Genomic DNA, 23,659 nt, shown 5'->3' with positions numbered 1-23,659 from the left:
GAACTACAGGACCCCGCAGTCCTAAACCAATCCGATATGTTGGATTTCTGGTATGTCGAATCAATGAAGAACTGAAGGGAAACGCTTACCTCTTCTGATGAGGTGATAGCTCATAGGTGGACATCAGAGGGAGGAGAGGAGAGCTGCACGCATTGAACTCTGACTCACTGTCAATTTTTTTTCTTTTTTAAATATAAAAATAACCCCACACGTCATCGCGGTGACATATGTCGGTGCTTTAACTCCACGAGCCTACAGGCAGTCGCTGTAACCACAGACACAAAGTCAATTTGAATGTTGCTAAGGCTTTAACATCCATATGTTGCTATTTTCACACGCCTTTAAAAAACAGAGACGTGGCGTGCTATTTTTATGGAGCTGCACAAAGCCTTTTTTCAATTACCTTCTGAAAGTATTACTAAAACAGATTGCCTTGTTGTCTTTATTTTCTTTGCATTTTGTATTCGACTACACATGCTTTGTTCATATATGCAGCGTTTCGAGGCGACTGAATGACCCCTCCATGAACCCTGTTTCTGTTTGACTGGGCTTCACGATTAATCTGTTTACAACACAAAGGCTCTGATTGGTTGCAGGGATGTCTAACTGCATGCAGAGGTGTTTATTTTTTTCTCTGCAACGGGTGAAACACGGCCCATAATGAAATGCCAGTGGCGTGTGATGAGGACTGAGTCCGGCTACAAAAGGCTAACACACAACAGTACCTACTGTAAAAAGCCCACTGGCGCATTTATGAACTGCATCAGTGCTGACAGAAGGTGTTTGGGGTAGATCGTGGCGCTTTGGAATGGCAGAGGAGACTGTCTTTTTGATTAAATGCAAGTAAACACACTGTGTCTCAAGTCACAAGTGACCTTTTCTGAATCAAACCAATCCAGAATCTTTTCTTTAACCTCCAGCTACTTACTGCGAGCGCCTATGCCAAACTGTAAACAGCACGGACCTGTTAGTGAACCTTGCACTGTCAGGCTGGATATCTTGTCAAAATACGCGGTTTTCGCGGGGCAGCGACAATACGCCGAGCAGAAACGCACAGATTCGTGAAATCCCGAGTGACACGATCGCATCCGAGCTGTAGAAGCGCATCTCCGTCCTCAGCCGCTGTCTGTCTGGAGTCGTTTTTCCTGTTTAGCTTCCCCGTCCCAACTTTGCTCCCCGACATGAATGAGGCCCCGTCGGATGCTTTATCAAGTTAATCCTCACTAAAAGCATCACTGGCAAATGGGAACACGTGAAATTTGCCAGTGTACTCGGAGCACAATGGGCTACCAAACATTGGCGGGTGAGAATAAAGAATGCAGTGTCATCTGAATTATTGCCTGACTAAACCTGAGTTTTGGATCCCGATGAATACGCCGAGCACTTCCATTATTCCTCTTTTTTATTATTTTATGACATTTCCGTGAAGCCCTTTCTGTTTACACGCATTTTTTTCTTCTGTCTGCGCTGAGGGTGAATGGGAAAGCGTTTTTTCTTCTTTTTCTTTTTTTTAAAGCAGCTGTCTAAATCACCGGCGTTTAGGGAATGAAGAGGGCGCGAAGAAATTCGAGAATTCCGCTTTTAGCAGGTGGATTTGGAGAATCGCATTCGGCGCTGTGTACATCTCTCTCTGTCTGAGTGCTCTGCTTGGTATGTCACAGTGATGTGTGCGTTTGTGATCTCCCGCACTGCTGGAGCCACGTCTTGTGATCCGAGATGAGCCATGTCAAGTACATTTTGTCAGCTTATTTTTTTTATTATTATTATTTATATCTCGGTTTTGTGTTCATAACTTTTTCCTTTGGAAATATATTAACTTTTTTTCGTTTTTTCACCCTGTCATTTTCCGACACTTTTTAAAACTCCACATTTTGGACGTATGCTGAATATTTGAATCTTTCACCGGCTGTTAAATGTTGCATCCTCTCCATCTAATGGAAATGAGCGGACTGAGATACAGAAAAAAAAACATAATCTAGAATAGGTGTTTTAATTTCTTATGAATTAAATGAAGGTTTCATATTGGTATGCAGAACCACAACAAGGATGCAGTAATAGAAAACCCACACCATTTCATTCTTCTAATTAAACTTTTAATCATGCCTTTTTTTTTTCTTCTCATTTTCTGGTTTCATTTCTCTCTCTCTCTCTCTCCAGACCTCAGCCCTTCCTCTACCTTAAGGCACACGTTGCTAGAAAACACGCAACAAGGGATTACAAACCCGCGATCAAACATTGTTCCAGCTTTTCCTGCGATTTGCTCGACGTTCCGGGGCGGCCCGAGACGGCATTGAAATTAACGAGAAATGAGCGAGCTGGTGAATTTAGCTGTGGTCAGAAATTTTCCTGGAGACACTTTCACACTGTCTTCCCGAAGTAACACATTTTCAAAAGGGAATGCATTTTTTTTTTTCTCCCCCCCAGCCCACACTTCCCTCTCACTCCTGTGGTCTTTCTTTGTGAAGCTGGCGGGGCTGTGAGCCACAGATAACACACTGCGGATATGACACTCCCTGGATATTCCCTTTGCTTTCGCTTAGATTTAGATTAGAATGCTGTAGTGGAATCGGACATCAAGGGAGCTACCTATCAAAGCCTAAACTCAGTTTTCGCCCTTCTCTCCCACAGTTTTGCTTTGTGCAGTGTTTGGCAAATAACCCTTGTGCCTTCTCCCCCCGCCCCTTCTTCTTCTTCTTCTCCCCACCCTCCTCTTCCTTTTCAACAACCTATCCGAATTAAAATTCATGCACGACTTAGCACGGCCTTTATCTAATAAATATGAAACATTCCATTGCTTACACTTGATATAACTCGGGAGGTTTGGGCTTTACAGTTTCGGTGTGCGTCGCAGCAGAGTGCATAAAATGCGTGCCGTTTTACTGGCAGTCAGTCACAGCCAGAGGAGTGCATCAGAGCGCGGTCATGCAACATGAACTCAATGATTCAGCATAAATTACAGTGTAAGCTCGCAAACACTGACTTTCAGGAAGGTATAGTAATCCAACTTGAATTTTAACACACCAGATCTTGTGATTCTCATTTCTGAGAACTCATTTATTCTCTTAACTTCAATCAGAATGAAGGACCCTCGCTATTTAGCGTCACTGCATTTGGGAATAAAACACACTTTTATTCTCCCAACTTAATTTGGTCTTTATTTGTTTGTCCTGTCTCCAGGCTAAAGCCGAGAAACTCGATGATATTGGCTTTGGCTGGATTCTCAATTCCTGTCTCCAATGGGACCTGGGAGTAAAAATAGCTTATTGAGGAATAGGAATTAAATGAAAGGGGGAATTCGCACGTGGTAGTTAAATGGCCAGGATTTGCACGGTTTAGTTTAACTTTTAATGCCCACTCCTCTATCCGTTAGCAGTTTTTAATGATTGCTTTTATATCGGCAGTGTCTTTTAAACGGCAAAACGGCGGCAGCTGTCAGTTTATTAGTTAGAAGATTGGAATATTGTTTGTGTAATTTGATATCCGGCACAAATAGACTATAACATGAACCGGGGGTTGAAAAATGCAAATTGGTCACGTATATTAGCGGCGCCAAAATGAAAGATAAAAAAGGCCCTGGAACCTCCACAAGCCATTACCTTGCAAGGACCAAATCACCTCCAGTACGGCTGTCATAAATTAGCACCAAAACAAAAGCAAACTAATTTGCTTCTTTCAGTCCCCACCGCACGCTTTTCTCCTCTCTCTTTCTCCAGTTTCCTCAAGAGCCTATCTTGGAGGAGCCACGAGCCTATCGCGGAAGATTTATGAATATGTTAGAATAGCCTGAGCCAACAGTTTTCAAAGTGGTGAAGTGAAAATAAATTAAACTGGCCCTGTAGGCGAGTCATGCAGAGAGTGATGAATTAGATACTCATCGCTCTGTCGCTCGATGCTTGTCCCTCTTTTCAAGTGAAAATGCAGCAAACATTATGGGAAAGACAAACAAACATACAGATCAATTAAGTTTCTTTTTTTTTCTCCTTTTTGATGATGGACTCGTTGAAAAATTCATTCGGAGACTAAAGTATATCAGTAAACACAGCGTCCTTGTCTTGCAGAGAATAAATTACTGAAAAACCGTTGGATGAGCCCGACAGTAAACCAACAGAGGCATTTTTCGTCATCTTCTCTTTCTCTCCGACTCGGTTTCACTCTCTCTTGCTTGGACGCACAGACGAAAACAAAACACAGTCCCTCCATCTTGTTCTTCCTGAAACCTGGACATGCTACAACTGAAAATCTGTCTTTGATGACACACATATCCCACGTGTTGTCCAAGCTCCGTATTGAACAATCTCTCACAAAGATCCATGCACGCATCCATGGTCTCAGGCAACTTTTCCCTTCCCGAAAACATGCATCCTTTTTGCCCAGAGAACTGATAAGGCAGGATAATTTTCAAGATGGATGGCGGCGCACGTTTTTTTTCTAATTCTCTCTAACATGCTGAAACTCCAATACCTGATGAAATCTTTCCGTGCTGACCTGGAGGTCAGCTTTCAATTGGAAGTGGTCAATCAAGAGTGAGTTTCCATTTGGGCTACCATGACCATAAATCTTTTTTCTCCCTTTTGCTCACTCTTGCTAGCTCCAGATTGCCATTTCTCCAAGTGCCACTGTTTTCCCCTTGTTTTGCACCGTCAGACAGGCTCTGTCTCATCGATTGGTTGATTGGTTTCTTTACTTTATTTTCTTTAGTATTATTTGGAAGGGCCCTCGCAGCGTTGAAAACTCAATAATATAAAACCGCTTGTATGAGCACTTGTTATATATGTCTTGCGTTCTCGATTGTAGACTGAAGAATGACTGGGCTCAGGGGACAGGATTTTTGTGAGAAATTCTCGTTCAGATCTTGCCTGACTGTAAGGCTCAGCCCGAAATATTTGGTCATAGGTTTAATAGCCTAGCATAGCCTCACTCAGTGCATATAAGAATACGTGCAACTGGGATTTCGTCATGGGACATATTTCAACCATAGGCTGTATATAAATATGGACGATGCGTCGTCACTTTGTCACTTGCACGGCAACTGGTAGTCGGCAATATCTCACATCCTGTTTCTATAGCGTCAAATAACTAAACTAAAACTAAACTTATCCAAAGCATTTACACTTGAAGATGCATCAACATTATATTAACCACCTGAAATGGTGGAAACCATCCTTGAAAAAAATTATTCAACATGTATTTTAGTGTCTTAGTACGGCCCAAGTCCTGCCCACTAACATGGAGGAGGCGGAGCTTATGACCTATACTGCAGCCGGTCACCAGGGGGAGCTCTACTTGCTTTTTTCTTCACTTTTGAGCAGCAGTTCCACCGTCCATCTTTACACTGTCTATAGTTTAACTGACACAGAAAGAAAAAAAAAACTGCATCCACTGGTTAGTACTACGACCAGTCAGATGATGTGCATGATTATGTTGCTGTTACTCACATTCAGGCATTATTAGTTTCCAATGGAGAGCAACCAGACTAAAAATCTGTGCTGGCTAAACCTCCCGAGCCACTGACAGTCCCATCAGGGTTAATATGAGATGTATGTTTGATATTTAACTTGTAGAATCTGCATGGTTACAAACAGGAACAGCTGTACATGGATACTAGCACACTGGTTAGCTAGCTTACAAGTTAGCATGCTATGCTAGCATAGTTACTTTTATACAAGCTAACTAGCAGAGGTGGCAAGTAACGAAGTACAATACTTCGTTACTGTACTTAAGTAGGCTCGTTACTTTTTTAACCTCCACGGATGACAAGACGTAAAAGACGTGACATGATCGGACATGACTAGAGCATCGGAATAGAGAAGGAAAGTCAACGATGCGCTTCCTGTGTTCTTCTTTTACTGTTTTGAACAGACAGCCTGTTGGTTAGTTTGAGCTCTGCTGCCACCTAGTGACTGGAGGCTTGTTTATCATTCAAGCATCAATAAAGACAGTAATACCAGAGAACGTCTAATATGGGGAGAAGTTCCACTCTCACCGAACTTCCGGGTTCTGAACTGTTGCAGTTCCACTCTGATTCCATATGAGGGCGCTCTCAGGACGAGTGCAGAATGAATGGCGGTCTATGGAGCAGTACCCCTCAAAATCCACTTTTCTCAGGATATAATTTTTTGTGCAGTAATTTGAATATTGAATTTGAAAGGAGATGCAAAGAAATTACACACTGCTGGGTGTTAGATTTTTTAGAGTCACTTATTTTGCTTTAAAAAGTATTTTAAAATGTCAATGACGTCATACACATCGTACGACCAGATACTGCTTTACGGCAATCCTTCAGTCACTGCTTTGGTGCTTTCGCGCTCTGCACTTTCTTTTCTCTCGAGGCATGGACAACACAGCTGACACGGGTAAATACTCGTGCTAGAAGAGTTTCTGTTTCGTTGTTTTAAAAGACCGGGCCGGAAAAAAAAAAACTTGGGCGAAAAAGTCCGCCTTAACATTCTGGTCCCGCTTCGGATGCCACGATGCCGTCAAGCGGGATCTGGTCGTAATCAGTCCTTCACTGACCAATCAGCGTTCATTAGCACAATGCTAGCGTGTTATGGGCAACAACAACTCAACCTGTACGAAAACGAAAGGACATAAGTTCTCGTTCATTCAACTTTTGACCTATAACCCATGTTGAACTTGCAAAACCTACAATCAAATCTGAGATTTCTCAACGACAATCGGGTGAAAGAGACACATTTAGCCGTTTAGCTCCATAGAGTCCCATTCATGTTGCACTCATGGCGATCGCCCCCAGTGGAAATCTGATGGAACTGCAACCAAAATTCGTTACAATGGGACTTAATAGAGAGTGGGAAGGCTCTCCGTAGACGGGCTCTGGTAATACTGAAAATCCACCTGACCCCACTATTTGAGAACTACTGGTGTAATGTGAAAAAAACAAATTCATGTATGGTGTGGTTTCTGTTGCTATCATTAGCTTTTTGAGGATTTTTTGGAAGCCAGTTTACAACGTTAGCAATGCTATGGGAACACATCGTTTTGATAACTAGCTAACACTAGCTAGCGGTTTAAAAACAACAACCCAGTAACCCTCAGTTTACCATTAAAAATTATCCAGATGCTCATGCAGGACATCTGGTCAATTAAGTCTGGATTATTCTGATAGAACTTTTTCATTTTGCAAAATTATCAACGGATGAATTGTTTCATTAATGGCAAAATAATTTTTACTTTTTACTTAAGTACATTTCAGAGCCTGTACTTTCTTACTTTTACTTGAGTAAAGGAGTTGAATGAGTACTTTAACTTTTACCAGAGTACTTTTTTACACAAGTATCCGTACTTTTACTTATGTACAGAATGTGAATACTTTTGCCACCTCTGCTAACTAGCATGCAGTTCTTGCTGCAGGAAAGACACCCAGCAACAATTTTCTCATCCACACTTTTTTTTAGCTATGTAGTACAGAGCCAGGAAGTGCCACTTGCTCTTCTGTTTGCAGGACTGTAGTATGGATCGGGATGTTTATTGCAACTGGCACTGCAGACTTGGTTTTGTTTACAGCAGCTTACCGGTGAGATCACACGGGGAGGTCCCTGCTCTGGTGCGGCAAACTAAATAATATCCTGTAGTGTGTGCTGCGCCCGTTATTTTTCAAATCTCCTAGTGTGCGCTGGTTTGAGATTAGAGCAACATCTGTGAAGTCAAGCATGTGTTGCAGTGTACATTCTAAGTCAGGTAGGATTTTAAAACTCCTGTCTGATAACAACACTTTACTGTATTAGGCCTAAATTAAAAACACAATATAAATGATTTACTGTGGATTGACACAAATTGTCCGGATGTTGCATAAAAGAACATGCTCTGTGCAGTGCGTTGTCATAGCGACAGTTGAAATACCATATTGCGGTATGTGCGTAGTTTTTCTGGAATTCAGTGAATTGTTCAGAGCACCGAGCAAAAAGGTGCTCGTCAGTACAAACAGATTAACATTATTTCTGTTTAGAAATGTTTGATGTAACTTCAGTGATAACTCTGGGCTTTTGATCTCAGATTTGTACACAGCACATAGTGACACTTTGAGGACAGTTGTATCCTTTATAACTGAAATGGAAATGTCAGAGCTTGTCATACGTCTCTCCACCCCCTCTCTAGGGTTCTTGTAAAACATGTGATTTCTGCAAGAGCCCGCGAAGGGTGCGTATGCATGTGTGCACACGAGCGCTCGTAGCTTTGTGTGTGTTTGTGTCTGTGCACGTAATTGTGCAACCCAAGTACAATATCTCACCAGCTGAGGCCTGTTGCCACTGCTGTGCGGGGACATGTGGCAGCACATGATGGAACAGCTTGAACAGTGCGACTGAAGTGCACAAGCCACCGACGGCAACCACATCTCTAATTACACGGGGACGGCGTATTTTTTATTTTTTTTTGGCACACCTAATATTCAGCGTGACGGTACTTTGCAAATGTCACGGTGTTACGTTTAAAAAAAGAAGAAAAAAAATACTCCTGATGTGCATTTGTTTCCCGCCGTGGTCTTCCACACGGTGAAAGAAGAAGAAAAATAATCACTAAGGTACTCGACGTGTGCGGCTGTGTCCAGTGTGTAGCACAACAGACAATAATTCAGCACCATGGAGAGCTCATCTACCTCTCCAGACTGCCTGCCCTCCTCAATCCGCCAATTGCTTCAACGTGCAGTTTCAGCAATTCCCTTTTTTTTTTTTTTCTTCTTCTTTTTTTTCGGGAGGCAGTCGTAGCAAACCCTGAATACCAAGACCATTTATTTATTCTTTAACGGTGATTGCTGCACCTGCATCATCGCTTGCTTTTGTGTCCAAAAAACACGAATAGGTGGGTTTCTGCAAAGCTAGAGCTGCTGTACGTGGAGATGCTGTGCGAAGACATTTTTGTTCCACGCAAATACGCAAGGGTCTATTACACATTATGCATGTGCAGGCACTTGCATGTTAATACGTCCTAGGAAATGGGATTTTCCATTCTTCTGTTGTTTTACTCCTTCAAACATATGCAAGCATTCGTGTACCATAAAACACAAGAAGAACAACACAGCAACAAGCAAACCTCAGAGCACTCTGGGAATGAAACAAAAACAAGCACTCTTTGTGTTGTGATTAGTTGGAAGAATATTTGAGGTGAATTCTTTTTTTTTATTTTTTTGGACTAAATTGTCTGAAACAATTACTCCTGCACACAAACGCTTAAATAACATGATAATACAAAATTTCTAGTCAACAGTCCTGTTTGACAACACAAGCTGTCGCCGTCTAGAGTGCTTAGAACACTTATGATAATCTACGATAATCTACTCGGCGCAGACACACCAGCACATTATCCATTTGAATGCTAAGTACTCCTCATTCAGAACTTTAAAAAATGCTAACATATTCCGAGAGCTGAGAATAGCTCTACTGGAACATGTTATCCTCTGTTAGGCCCAACACACACTCGCTGTCGGGGACCTAAAGCGCTTTATGCAAAGAAATGAAAAGTGGATAAATAGCTGCTTCAGCCGCACCTTTTACTTCGTAGCTGCAGAGGAGGAGACTTCTCGAGAAAAAAGGGGCGAACGCAGCAAAACCTAAAACTATGCGCTCCCTCTGTATTAAGTTTATGAGGACAGGGCAAGCCTGGACTTAGCAGCGACGGACAATCTTCCAGTTCAGAGGTCTTTGGTTTTGTATCATGGCTGCAACGATAACCTCCAATGGTAATTTAATGCCCCCATTGAAGTAATGCACTTTATTGCACCAGTGGATTAAGTAATGATTATTTTGTGAAATTGCGGCCACACAATGGTCAATTAATCTTTAATGAAACTGTAACTTATGAGGCGGAGCGTGGCATTCCAATAAGCAGGCAACTGCTTGCCAAGGCAGTTACAAGGCTCAGTTGCGGCCTATACTCCCTATCTATCACCATGTAAAAATAGAGCGCCCTGGAACGTAATGAAAAGGCAAAGTCACAGTCGCGCAGAGTCGCCCCCCGTTCTCAGCATTCCCAGAATGTTTGCAGGCCCGGCGTACGTGAAAGAAATACATCAGCCTCTGATGTATGCAGTGAGATTAACCGCCATTTTGAGGCGCTATTTATTTAGGGCGAGCCAGGCATGGGAGGTTGCAGGGAATTATGTGCACTGACAGAGCATGAAGTTGGAAGTTATCAAATAGCTGCATGGAAATTCCAATACCTTAGTACCTTTCATTTCATCATTTCGCCTTTAATGACGGTGAGCGTTGCTCTCCGCTTCGCCATCTAGTGTTTTCCTCAGCAACTGCCTGCCTCGGAGCCGTGCGACTTGTAGCTTTCACAGCCCGGGCCCTTTCAGTTATTTCACATGCTACTGCGCTAACACCGCAAAGCTGGGTAAGTCACAAAGATAAATGTTTTTCTCCCTCTGATTGGTTTCTCAATCCATTTTGGCCCATGGGCTCCAATTCTCTTACTCATTCCCCACTGCACTAACAAATGTTGATGGATTTACTTTTATTGCATGACATCATTTCTGTACTGGAGTGGGAGGACAAGACATCAAATTTCCAATACTTGAGTGCGCGCTCGGCGGGAGAATGTAGAGGTGAGCAGAAGAGGTGAAGAAACGGGAATGAGGAGAGTGATTGATGGAGTGAACGAGAGCCAAAGGATGACGGCGGGGGAAGAGTCGAGGGGGCACGTGCATGCGTGTGGCGGGTGGCGGGCGGCGGGAGTGAGTGTAATGAAGTAAGACAGTGGAGACGTGCGAGAGGCGCGGGGAGACGAGGGGCACAAACGTTGAGAGAAGAGCCGAGTGGAAAAACAAGAGATTGCGAGCCTGATAGCGCTGAGCTGAATGTCGGCGTCCCAAATGGTTCCTCCTGCAATCTTCCGGCACCCACACGCCAGATCAGGAAAAAAGGAAAATATGTGTACGTGTTGATAGCGGGGCTTGGCGGTATGAGGCATGGTTATACGGAAAAAGAGAGAAAGAGGGAGGGCTGAGGCGCTCGGTGTTATTGTGCACCCGGCCGCTGGCACCGGCACTGTCAGTGAGCAGCGTTGATCCGTGAACTTGCCATCTGGATTTTCCCACAAATCACATTAAAGTTTCAGGCCCAGGAATACATCAAGCTAAATGAATATTAGATCCAGACAGGCCTGATGGAGAAAAAGCCCTGTGCAACCCAACTCTTTTGTGGTCAGACATGATCTATCCATCCCCTTTACTCCCTCCATCCCTTCTCCCCGCCGTCTGTTCCCTTCATCGCTGATGGGCAGTGGTTTCTGATGAGGTGTGGAAAAGAAAGGGGCTCACTCTTCTATAGTAGGTTTGTTTAGCATAAAGAGCAGAAGGGCTTTGTGGAAGCCTCGTATTTGTTCTGCACGTATACACTCAACGTATTTCCTTCTTGTTTCGACACAAATACAGCCTTAGCAACTGACCTTTCATGATGAACCTAAAACACCTCACAGCTTGTGTTACTTCCCTCCAAGCGGTCACCATGGCGACGGAAGTTAAAGATCCGCGTTTCAGATCCGAACCATTAACGCCTTCACCTGCTCCCAAATTACCCGCCGTCATACGTTCGGCGAGGAAATAAGGGGCATTAATTGCTGCAGCGTATGCAGCAATAAGACAACACAATGAAAGTGATTCACGTGCGCGGCGCCGAATCCTGCGCTCACTCTCTCTTCCGTTTCAGCTGCATTGTGTCGACTTTGCATAAACGGATTCCCGTTTTCACCCAAAGGTGAAAATAATATGTGAGCGGGGGGGAAAGAAGAAAAAAATAATAATAATGCAATCATTCATCATTCAATAACGTGTTTTGTTCTGGTTACTGGCTGCATAGATTCTGCTGAAGCACTGTTTGTGCTCAAGTAAAACCTATTAAGAAAATGTGGCCTCGCCAAGATGCTGTTTCATACAAGAAGGAAAAATCTATTTAGTTCTTTTCCAATCCAGTGGCTTGTAGAGCTGGGGATTTATTTCCCCCAGGCCTGGACTGAAGAGAAAGCCTGTACTGTTAACTGTCCAAGCTTCAATCCTGTGAGATCCCCTGGGTGAGATATGGATTGGCTCGGAGTCTAAAAAATTATAAATACCTTGTCAGTGATGGTGAAGAGTGAGGAGGCACTTTCGGCAACCGTTTTAAATTGGCCTCTCATTCAGGTATTGCAATTACTGTGTAATTAGCAGAATGCCGCGAGGTTTGGTGTGCAAACCGCAAATACAAATGAAAACGCGCTGTAAAGCACACGCGTGCACACTAGGCGACGTACAAAGAGAAATGCATTCGCTGCTAAATAAACCAACACAGTGCTAGAGAGCGGGCATCAATCACTGTTCATTCATTGTCACATTGTGAGCGATTCGCCACAGAACAGACAGCCAGAGTTGAAGAGTGGCAAGCTTTGAAGCACATCCTTTAGAAATATAAATGAGAGCTTATAGTGATCTTGGGAGGGCAGTCAGCCATTTCATAGCCACTTTTCACATTCCGGTAACTTTTCTCTCTCACACGTGTGCCTGTTGAAGAGATATCGTGCGTGCGTCACGCATTTACAGCAAAGCCAGCTGACTTTATTTTCCATTTCTGCTCTTACTATAAAAGATAAGGATGCATTTAAATACAGAGTGATGAAAATGTCTAACTCGCACACTTATATCCTGGATGTCTGAGCGTTTTAATTTTAATTTTTTATTTTTTTCTGTGTCATAAATATGATATATGCATAGCGGGAACACTTTTGAACATACCGTGTTTCACAAAAAAACCTTCCATCTCTGTGTGTTTCAGGTCTCCAGGTCATTTTCCCAGAATACCTGCAGGAGAAATTCGTCCAGTCAGCCCTGAGCTACATCATGTGCAATGGAGAGGGGGAGTACGTGTGCCACAACAACCAGTGCATCTGTCAGTGCGCCGAGGAGTATCCCCAGTGCAACTGTCCCATCACCGACATCCAAATTATGGAGAAAACCCTGTTGGGCATGTCTGAGTCGTGGGCGGCATCTTATAAAGACTTTGAAAACTCTGGTAAGCAGGGACAATCCTCCAAAGCTTATTTAGCATCGCTATAAGTGGAGTGAAGTAGTATTGCAAATCACAGTTTTGCACAGTCAGTTACCACAGTCATAATTAAACAGCTCAGGCCATTTGTGTTCACTTCCAAATGCACAAGATTAGCATATTATGTTAGCATCTTGTAGTGCTTGCAGGGATCAAGGTGGGTATAGTGGCTGTTTATGATGTGCATCTTCCCTTTAACCTTAATCAAGTGTTTAAAAAACACCCCCTCACGGGCTATCCTTGGAATGCATTAAGAACTAACCCACTCTGCGAGACATACTGTGTACAGAGGCTCTTTTAGAAGCAAGGAATCGAAGCAAATGTCATAACCATTATATGTCAAACTGATAATTACCGGAACAAATAATATTCGCCCCTGTAGGTTTCTCTGTTTGTCACAGAATGCAAATGCAAACACGAGGGGAGAGCAAGATTTGGGACACAGTGCGAGAAAAGGGAGGCTTGTGCCTAGACGTTGCATGGCAAGGCACCACGCGTATCTATTATTGATATGATATAAAAGTGTCCCAATAAAACCTGCCAGCAACAGATAAATATATTTATGTACCACAGGAGAGAGTTAATATTAGTCATAAAGGTCAGCGAGTGCAATGCATCTTTAAAGAGGTGCTTCAGAATGAAGTGCACTGTAAAAAAAAGACCAAAGAAATATAAAAAAAAGGATTTACATAAATCTCCCTGAGAGTCGGAGGACATGTGCAGAACATGACCATCAGTTGAAAACATGGTTTTCTTGAGGATATTTCTTATACCATAAGTCAAAATTACATGGAATACATGATGTTTAAAAATGTTATGCTAGTAATTGAATTATTGTAAATATCTATAACCCTGTAACTCAAAACTGAACGTAACCACTATAGACCATAGATTGTATATAAATATGGACAATGCGTCACCACTTCCTTGCATTGGCCAAACTGATGCTATTTTTCCAGGGATACGTTTTTTTTTTTTTTATTTAATTCACTCTTACACAGCAGTTGGCATGGCAACTGGTAGTCGCCATCATGTCACATCCTGTTTCTATAGCATCACATAACTAACTAAAACAAAACTTATTCCAAAAATTGACACTTGAACATGCATCAGCATTATATGAACCACCTAAAATGACAGAAACCATCCTTGAAAAAAATAATTTGACGTGTATTTTAGTGTTTTAGTTTAGCCCAGGTCCCATCCACTAACATGGAGGAGGTGGAGCTTATGACCTATACTGCAGCGAGCCACCAGGGGGAGCACTACTTGCTTTTGCTGCACTTTTGAGGAGCAGTTCCGCCATCCATCTTTATACAGCCTATGCTATAGACAGATGCACTGTAGGAGAACCAAACTGGCTCCAGCCAAACTGATGGTGTTATATTCCACTCAGCTATAGCACCAAATCATAACCTTATTCATTTCAGGGGATTTTGTGTAGTACCTTACAATATTACAGAGGCAAACCCTCACATTTGTGCAAGCACATGGTGACGCCAATGGGGAAATACTCCCTTTTAAAAGGACAAAACCAAACTCGGGGTGGGCAGCTCTCTGCTTTCAGGAGCTGTGGTGAGAGGAGAGCCGAGAGAGGAAAGGATGAGCATTTGGGAAACAACAAATATTAAACAGAGAGAGTATGGTCTGGGTGGAACAGGACAGAGAAAAAAAAAAAACACAAAACCTCGGGAGGGGGAGACGACACAAAGTTAATGACCTCCGATAGTGGCATATAAATCCATTCCATTTTTCTGAAATAGTTTTGCGTTGCCTTGCAATATTTTTCACATTTCCCCCTGATCCATAAACAGTCGGGGTGTTATAACACTGCCAGTTTAGGGAAATGTTCTGCAGATACTAGAGAAAGGAGAAAGGATCTGACACTTTACATGATGCATTTATTGCTCAGTGCTCCTTTAAAAAGGCAGAGCCGCGACGGCATGAAGTCACTGGCTGTGAGCACAGCTGCAGCTGCTCGGCTTGGATGTGCCGGTCGAGGCTTTTGATGCGGTTATTGCTCGGACAACGGCGCGATTTGCTGTTGAATATAATTCAATTTGTATTTCTGCGATACCAGCAATGTGGCTGCTCTGTTACATCCTATTAGAATTAATCAAGAAAGCGTCATTATGCCTCGTAGGAACCGCACCTACAGTGCTTTTAACAAGCAGGATGGATGTGTCTCAGAAAGGAGTGCAGGAATACACAGGGTTCTGTACAATGGATAGGCTGCACAAACTGTACACTAACTACTTGCGGTGACTGACTGTGCCTTAGCCATAATCATAGCAACAAAAGCACCGCAGTCACGGTGACATGTCATATTATGGCCGCAGTAATAATCACGGCTATAGTCTGTCTCAGCCTTGGCAACAGTTGGTGAAAACACTCATGGGCAAACTGGCTAATCTAGTTATCTATCTAGCTGGGGTGATTGCCGCCGAGCAGCTGAGGGTACACCCATAAACACCGCGGCCACAACCAGGCAGCACAGCCCGGGCTTTCTGTGCGGATGAGAGGGAATGCGAAAAACGAATGATCGTGACTGACGGCGGGCGTTAATGCGAGGAAAAGCGCGACTTATTGCCAGGGAGCGCGCAATTTATTGCAAACTCCATTCCCTCGATAGCTGCAATGCAAACGCGTTTCGGAGAAAATCCCAGAGTATATTGGATAACATATCAGATGCATCCCGTCAAGACGCTTTTCTTCTGCTCAAAGCAATTATGCACAGTCTCTGCAAATACCCCTCCGGGAGATTTATTTTTTTTTTTTTTTGGGGGGGGGCTAGTCAGTTGCGTTTTGAATAGAAGGAAAAAAAGATGAGTTTATTAATCACAGCTGATATCTACATGGTGCGCTCATGTATTGTTCAGCTGTCTAAAAATCCCAGCAGCTGGGTGTTCTACATGTACAGTACAATATCCCGCTGTGCTCCGCTGGAAACCTACAAGAGCACTACTGTAGACTCAGTGCTTCGTGCAACTTTTAGTACAGCTACACTAGAAGTGTCAACGCAAGGCACCTAAAGGAAGCAAAAGGTTGGTAGGTTGGGAGGAATCAGGTAGGATGAAATAGTGGTAGGAGCCAACAAAGTGAGATGTAATGGCACAAGGGGTAAAGTGTGGTTACATTGCGAGAGCTGTAATCTTTAGATAAGGTGTGCTGGGTGACTTGAGATAAGAGTCACTCAAGAGACGGTGTGCACTCATTGGAAGCCGTATCACTGAAGGGATACTTGATGGCGCTGAAGCTTCTGTAAAAAAAAGGACTCTGCAACTATTGAACTGGCGTTGGGGAGCGACTCGACAATGGGGGTGTCCTCTTTTGTGAGCGAGTCAGATAATTCTGAATATTGGATGCCGGAGACGCTCAGTATTTCGAGGAAAAGGGCAAGGGAGGCGTCTGACATCTCTGAAAGCTGGGTGGAGGAATGTGGCAAGTTCAAAACAGGGGAGGAGAAGGAATCTTGGCTTCTTTGAAGAAAAAAGAAAAAAAAAGGGGGGAGATGCTCTGACATGCCTGGGAGGAGGGTGGAGGAAATTCTGACATTTCACGGCTGCGGCTGAAAAAGAGCTCCCAACTCTGTGGTTAATGCTGTTAAACTGTCTAGGAGAGGGCTGTCGGGGGAAGGGGTGGTGGCGTGCTGTACAGGTGCATCTCTTGAAAATGGGGGTGTGTTCTTTGCAGAAGCTGTGCAGTTGTCTCAAAGAATATCTGCTAAAACCTATAAAAGTATATAAAGAAAAATTTTATTTCAATGCATCGCCTGTAGCTCAAACACCAATACTGCAAATGAGATATTTTAAGAATTACAACGTTCATTCTATTATTCATCAGGATGTTCTCGGATTTATTTTTGGGCGTAATGGTTAGTGACACCGACTCAATAGGCCCCTAATTAGCGCGCTCAATAAAAGATTTCTTGCCCTTTTGTTCGCGCTGCCCTGCTGGAGTTTTTTCGGGAACGTCTTCGAGCCCGCTGTTGCCAAAAATTGAAGCCAGAGCTGAAAACAGCGGTCGCCCGAGGAGAGACAAGCCGGCATTATCGGAGGCAGCGAGAGGGACTCGGGGACAATCATCACCGCTGGTTGGAACAAATTTGTCGGGGCAGTAATCTTGAGTGGGCGTCCGGGAGCGGGGAATGAGTGGGTGTTTACTGCACTGAGAATCTCATTTCTCCCCAAATACTCACAACAGAGGCAAGCCAAAAAATAAAAAATAAAGTAAACCAAAAGACATCAAACAATATATAAATAGCAGCATTTGAAGGAAATAAAGAGGTGAACTTTAAACTGCAAAAAAAAGTATCTTCTTTTCCAAGTTTTGCTACTAAATTGTTTGTTCTGAAGTGCTTTGTTACAGTACAATAAGTACTCATTCCTCACCCCTGCTACTTTTCTCTCCGGTGTCTCGCCTCGACCTTCTCTGTCTCTCCAGATGAGTTCAAGTCCTTTCTGAAGAGGCTGCCCTCCACTCATTTCCTGCCCATCAGCAGTGTGCATCTTCTGTGGGGCAGCGACTGGGACCTCCAGGCCCGCTACAGGCTCCTTCAAAGCTCCCTGGAGATCCAGCGACTCAAGATCCAGCGCACCGCCCGCAAGCTCTTCGGCCTCAGCATCCGCTGTCACCACAACCCCAACCACCACATGCCTAGGGAGAGGTGGGTAGGAATATGACTTCCACGCTATGTTGGGAATTACTTGCGGTTTGATATTTTTAGGATATCTGCATTAACGAGCGCTGGGAACGAAGAAAGAGTGACACCTTTCAGCGAAATTTCTCCCTTAGCTTGATGTATGGGGTTTATTTTTATTGTTGCTTCCTGAAGCATGCACAGCAAGGATGTCATCCATTATAGATTCTAACTTATGGTTCTGTTGTTTCTGTCCATCAAGTCAACTTAGTGCTGAGGCTTGCATATGCCCGAAACACTCTAGCTCACTCTTGTATTTCACTTTGCAGTCTGAACAGAAATGTAGCTGTGGGAGTTTTCTTGATAGGTCATTGCACACATCTGTCACCACCTACTGCAGCTGCGGCTTAAGAGCCTCGCTGCGGATGTGCCACGGTGTCGGTGCTGCACGAAGTGCCAGGCATTTCCCCCCCATCCGCTGCAGCAAATATCAGAAAACACTATGCAAAATATGCAAAGTTTCTGGCTGCCGCGCGGAAAACGCCCCTCAAACTGTTCCGTGTAGGGGATGTCAGCGTAGGGATGGAAACAGAATCCGTAAAATATTCATTTAAGTGGTCGCAAAATGAGCCGTTGTCAACTGTCACCGACGGAAAAAGGCGCGCACACCCACATTTGTGTGAGAGAGTTGGCAAAGGTTTGTTCTGAAGTGTTATCAAAGCGCTGCAGTATGCGCTTCCTCCTTCCGTGGAGTACGCATCAAGGGTGCCTGATGGCGCTGGAAATAAGAGCAGCATGTTTATTTGTTTCCTTGTGCGAGACGGCTTTGCATCAGACGGAGGATTTATTTGTTTTCATCATGGCTGCGTGTGCACGTACATGCGCTTCGCGTACGCGTGTGAGCGGAACAAAAGTGGCCTCGCGCGGCGTTGGAGGACTAATCGTGCAACGGTACACGCTGTTATAGTTTCGCAAGGTGCACAGAGTTGTAGCTGTCGCACAGAGTATCATTTTCTCATGCTTGATGAGGCAAATGCTAACACTCTCATCGTCATATTTACCTTTCACTGCACCGTCGCAAGTTAATTTGCCATATGCATGTCATCCGACAGTTATGAATCCCTTAAGATCTTCCTGATTCAAGCCAAGTACCCCCTATTACCAACAGAGGCTCCAAACACGACCTCTTCTCTGGGTAGGCTGATCAGAGGATGAGGGAATTGAAGCAAAACTGAAGGCCCATATATACAGCATCAGTGTTTTCAATGTGCGCGCCAACCACCTCGGGGAGGCCTTCCAGCACATCTTCAACCTGCCAGTGAGTCGGCAGAGGGTGCTGATGAAGATGTGAAAAAAAAACAAAACATCTTGCCCAGGCCCCAGTGGCGAAGAAATCTGAGCACCGGGGCTCTAAATGACTGCCAGACAGATCCCTTGTGAGAGACCATTTGGATCCCCTCCAGTTCATATATTAGGCCCACAATGGGGCCTGTGATGTAGTCGTCCACCTGCTACTTGGAGAGGTGCTGTGAGCATTGTGGTTGTTGACTTCTCCAATGATTACAGGACTCCTCTGCAGGGAGAATTCTCCCCAAGCTGTACACAAGGATCTCAGATTACCTTACCACAACACTCTAACGGCTACGGAGGTGGAAACAAGTTGGTCAACTGTGAGATGGGGGTGCACGATACTGCATCCTTATTACCCTAGAATACTGTTGTATTTATAGGGGAATCCACACCCTAAGATTTATTAACACTAACCAGCAAAATGCAATACTGGAGCCTGCACTGCACACATGCAATACAAAGGGAACTTGTCTCTTCTACAAAGGCAATGGCAATCGTTTGCAATGTGCTACAGAGAGAGGGGAAAATAAAAGAGAAAAGGGAAAGTAAATGCTTCGGTGATTATTTGTTGCCAAGGCAACACACTTAAAGCCGGCTCTGTCATTGAGTTATGCCTGGCCTCATGAGTAAATTATATTTCTCTGTAACCTGGCTGCTTAATAAACCACGTTTAGCTTGCACGCATTGCTAGTGCATACAGTATGTTCGTAGCTAAGTTAAAAATAAAGGCGGCGTAGTTATATACTTGGTGATAGTGCATTCTCGAAGTCTCAATTTATTTCATAATTCTCATTCTCATGCAACATTAACATGAAACCCATATTAAACCACTCCTAGCCAGCTTTTAGTTTAATTACATTGTGCATGCAACAGAGCACAAAGGAAGTTATTTATTACAGAGCGCAATTATTATAATGTGGACTTGTTATCAAGCTAAACTTATCAAGATTTTTTTTTAAATCATGCTGCCCCTTTACCATGTTGGCCAATAAACATAAATTCATACATATAATGAAAGTAAAGCACCAAATGTATTGTTGTCCGACCATTATTGCAATCGCACATTACCAAATCATAATTGTTCTAGGTGTACCTCACCACAAGGCATCGTTTCATTGCGAGCGTCGTAAATTACTGCTGCGAACGCTCGTTGCGGAAACCTAAATGGAGTTGCTCTTGCATTTCCGGTAATGAGTACAGCGGCTCGCTTCAACTGGAACGAACATAACAGTTTATCTTTGGTATAAATGATTAATGGTGGCAGATAATGAAGTAGCATCACTCCCAGCCAAATCATTTGCATGCAGTCTTTGCACCGGCTTTAATTATTCATGGTCAAAGTCAAGCATACTTACAAATATGAATGTAGAGGCTGTATATTAAAGTAGCCACCGTTTGACATCGCAAAACGTGTGTCTACAATTAAAGTTCTTACTCCTTACATTTTTTCTTAAACATATTCCTTCAAAAGTGGCTAATGCTACTGATGTCTTACAACAGTGAATGGCTCCATCTCTCACACTTTTATGAAGATCTTTTTTTTTTTTTTTGTTAGTTTGTTTCAGTGATCCGCATAGATTTCCTTCCCCTGCTCTGATACCGTCTTATTCTCTCGTCTTTTTCTCACACCAACATGCAATTACAGGGATCTTTGATCTCGCTGCCAGAGCTGGTGAAAGACTTTTTTTTTTTTGCAACATGCAAAAGAAGATGCAAGTTGCCAGAACACCAACAAATTAAGAAAAAAATCACAGAAAGCAACAACCAGAAAACACTCAAAGAACACAGAAAACAGAAAAACAAATATGATATGAAAAATGAAATATGTACTGTTCAGTTTCTCCATTTGAATACAAAGAGAACAATCTCCCCAGTGGCACCGTGGAGTGAATGTACTGAATGCCCCTAATCAAACCAGTAAGAAATAAAAAAACACCTTTCAATTTCAATTTTTTAAGGTTTCCAAGTTTTCAGAAACTTTTGTAAGTATACAGGACTTATACAGGATTCATCAAGTTTCTTTTTTTATGTGTCATTTAATTTCATTTTATTTTTTGGTTTGCTGTGTCCTGAATATGAAAGTAAATAAATTAGACCTATAAATATATGGTGCGTTTGGTCCTTGATCTTAAATTTATGATTTTGATGGAATTAATCAATTCCCACCAGAATCCGTGCAGAATAATGCCATCAATTCTAGTCACGTTACCGTGCCATTTCAAATGGTACAATAAAGTCTTTCCCCTCTCCAATTAATCAATGCCGCTGAGCTGCTTGCAATCTTTGTTACCCTCCAGAGTCCCTCCACAGGGAAGGAAAAGTCTTATTGTATGCTGATGATTCATTGTTCTACATTTGAAACCACTTTAAATGTTTTGGGAGTAAAATTAGAATGTATAGCGTTACGTTCTAAAAGAAAACACATTTTATAGCCTTTTGCATTAATTCAACTGTTACTCTTCATTGTTTTATAAGCATTTAGGTATGAGTTATGTTAAAAAAGAAATTGCAAGATACACGCATTATTTGTGGATGATGGAGAATGCATTGGGATTATGAAATGGCAACAGCACTTAAAGAACAACTAAATAGAATATAATAATACTGAGATTATGACTTTTGGTGGGGTGGAAATGTGTTTTGCATGCATGTTCCTGCGGGATAGTGTCGTCACAGATTGCGCTTCCACTGTCCTGTAAAGGTGATCTTTACTGGATTTATATGGATATAGCATGGAGCCTTTGGGCCTCTCTCAAAATGCGACGTCATCCATCATAGTTACTGCTTAAGTTCATTTACATGTCAAACTAACCTTGACCAGCCGTCTTCTCTGAAAGATCTGGATTCAGAATTCCCCTCCTGTAGTCAGAAAAGTTCCAGTACTGTCAAGATGACAGGGAAAGATGCCTGAGGGGAAAAAAGATAAGACAAGATAGGAATAGCAAGTAATGGTTTTCACCTCTGGGAAATAACGGAACTCCTCCCTCTTGAAGAAAATAAATGATTCCATTCCCCCGACTAGATGTAAATGTACTGTATATTGTATATGGTTGAATAATATTCAACAAAACATTTTTGTTTTACTTTCAAGTCAAGTATTGTCTTCATTTCAGCATGGTTGAGTCAAGAATAGAATGATTTTTACACTTTGATAACTATTAATGCTCCTATCTCATCTTTCTCCATCTTCCCTCTCTCTAGATCTGTGATGCAGTGGCTAAACAGGGTTCAGTCTTTCCTCTACTGCAATGAGAATGGGTTTTGGGGGACCTTCCTGGAGAGCCAAAGGACATGCGTGTGCCACACAGGTGTCACCCTGTGCCAGCGACCCATCCCGTGTGTCATAGGTGGCAACAACAGCTGTGCCATGTGCAGCCTGGCCAACATCTCCCAATGTGGCTCCTGCAACAAGGGCTACAAGTTGTACCGTGGCCGCTGTGAGCCCCAGAATGTGGACTCGGAACGTAGCGAGCAGTTCATCAGCTTTGAAACTGATCTGGACTTTCAGGACCTGGAGCTCAAATACCTGTTGCAGAAAATGGATTCAAGATTGTACATTCACACTACTTTCATAAGTAACGAGATCCGGCTTGAGACGTTCTTTGACCCGCGTTGGCGTAAGCGCATGTCCCTGACTCTCAAAAGTAACAAAAACCGGATGGACTACCTCCACATGATAATTGGTTTATCGATGAAGATCTGCCAGATGCGAAATAGCAGCATTGACCCCATGTTCTTTGTTTATGTCAACCCGTTCAGTGGCAGCCACTCTGAAGGCTGGAGCATGCCCTTCGGTGAACATGGATACCCTCGCTGGGAAAAAGTACGACTGCAGAACTCACAGTGCTTCAACTGGACCCTCCTGCTGGGTAATCGGTGGAAGACCTTCTTCGAGACGGTGCACATTTACCTGCGCAGCCGTGCTAAAATCCCAACTGGCCTCCGCAATGACACGGGCCCGGTGGATCTTGGAGATCCTAACAAGCGGCAGATCTACATAAAAATCTCTGATATCCAAGTGTTCGGTTACAGCCTGCGCTTTAACGCCGACCTGCTTCGTAGTGCTGTGCAGCAGGTGAACCAGTCGTACACACAAGGAAATCAGTTCTACTCATCCTCATCTGTTATGCTCCTGTTACTGGACATTAGGGATCGGATTAACCGCCTAGCGCCTCCATCTGCACCTGGCAAACCCCAGCTGGACCTCTTCTCTTGTATGCTAAAGCATAGGCTCAAGCTCAACAACAGCGAGATGATTCGAGTGAATCACGCCTTGGACATGTACAGCACAGAGATACTAAAACAATCAGATCACCTGACTGCTAAACTCTGCTGAACGTAACATTAACATAAGGACAGAGAACTAAACAGAAATACCCAACAAGTGAACTATGAGGGGATATTAATCTTAAATTTTTTTTTTTGTTCTCTTTTTTCATTTTTTGACCTTTTCTGCCTTTTGATGTAATATTAACTTTGTAAGCATAATTCTTAAAGAGAAAAAGGAAAAGGCAGTGATGAAAAGCTTTTCTGGCAGATCAAGAAGATTAATGGAACCACTATAAAGACTGTATCATATTTGTCCCAGCATGTCTGTAATTCCCTAAAAGAAGTCAAAAAAAAAAAAAAAAAAAAAAAAAAA

At 43.1% G+C, this 23,659-nt stretch overlaps 1 protein-coding gene across 1 annotated transcript in view; it reads left to right on the top strand.

Annotated features, from left to right (window-relative positions):
• Nucleotides 1-23,353, top strand: part of brinp1 (bone morphogenetic protein/retinoic acid inducible neural-specific 1) — a gene marked incomplete at its 3' end in the record, with an annotated part of 87,926 nt that extends 64,573 nt beyond the window's left edge. Inside the window, exons 5-7 of the mRNA XM_084572819.1 lie at nt 12,759-12,995; nt 17,472-17,694; nt 22,219-23,353. Of these exons, the coding sequence (XP_084428945.1) occupies nt 12,759-12,995; nt 17,472-17,694; nt 22,219-23,353 (1,595 nt within the window). The remainder of the gene's footprint in view (nt 1-12,758; nt 12,996-17,471; nt 17,695-22,218) is intronic.
• Nucleotides 23,354-23,659: the final 306 nt, after the last annotated feature.

This window comes from Chelon labrosus (assembly GCF_963514085.1).
Source record: "Chelon labrosus genome assembly, chromosome: 22".
NCBI lineage: Eukaryota > Metazoa > Chordata > Actinopteri > Mugiliformes > Mugilidae > Chelon > Chelon labrosus.
The sequence above is the reverse complement of the archived record's forward strand: the minus strand, read 5'-3'. Positions and strand labels throughout refer to the sequence as shown.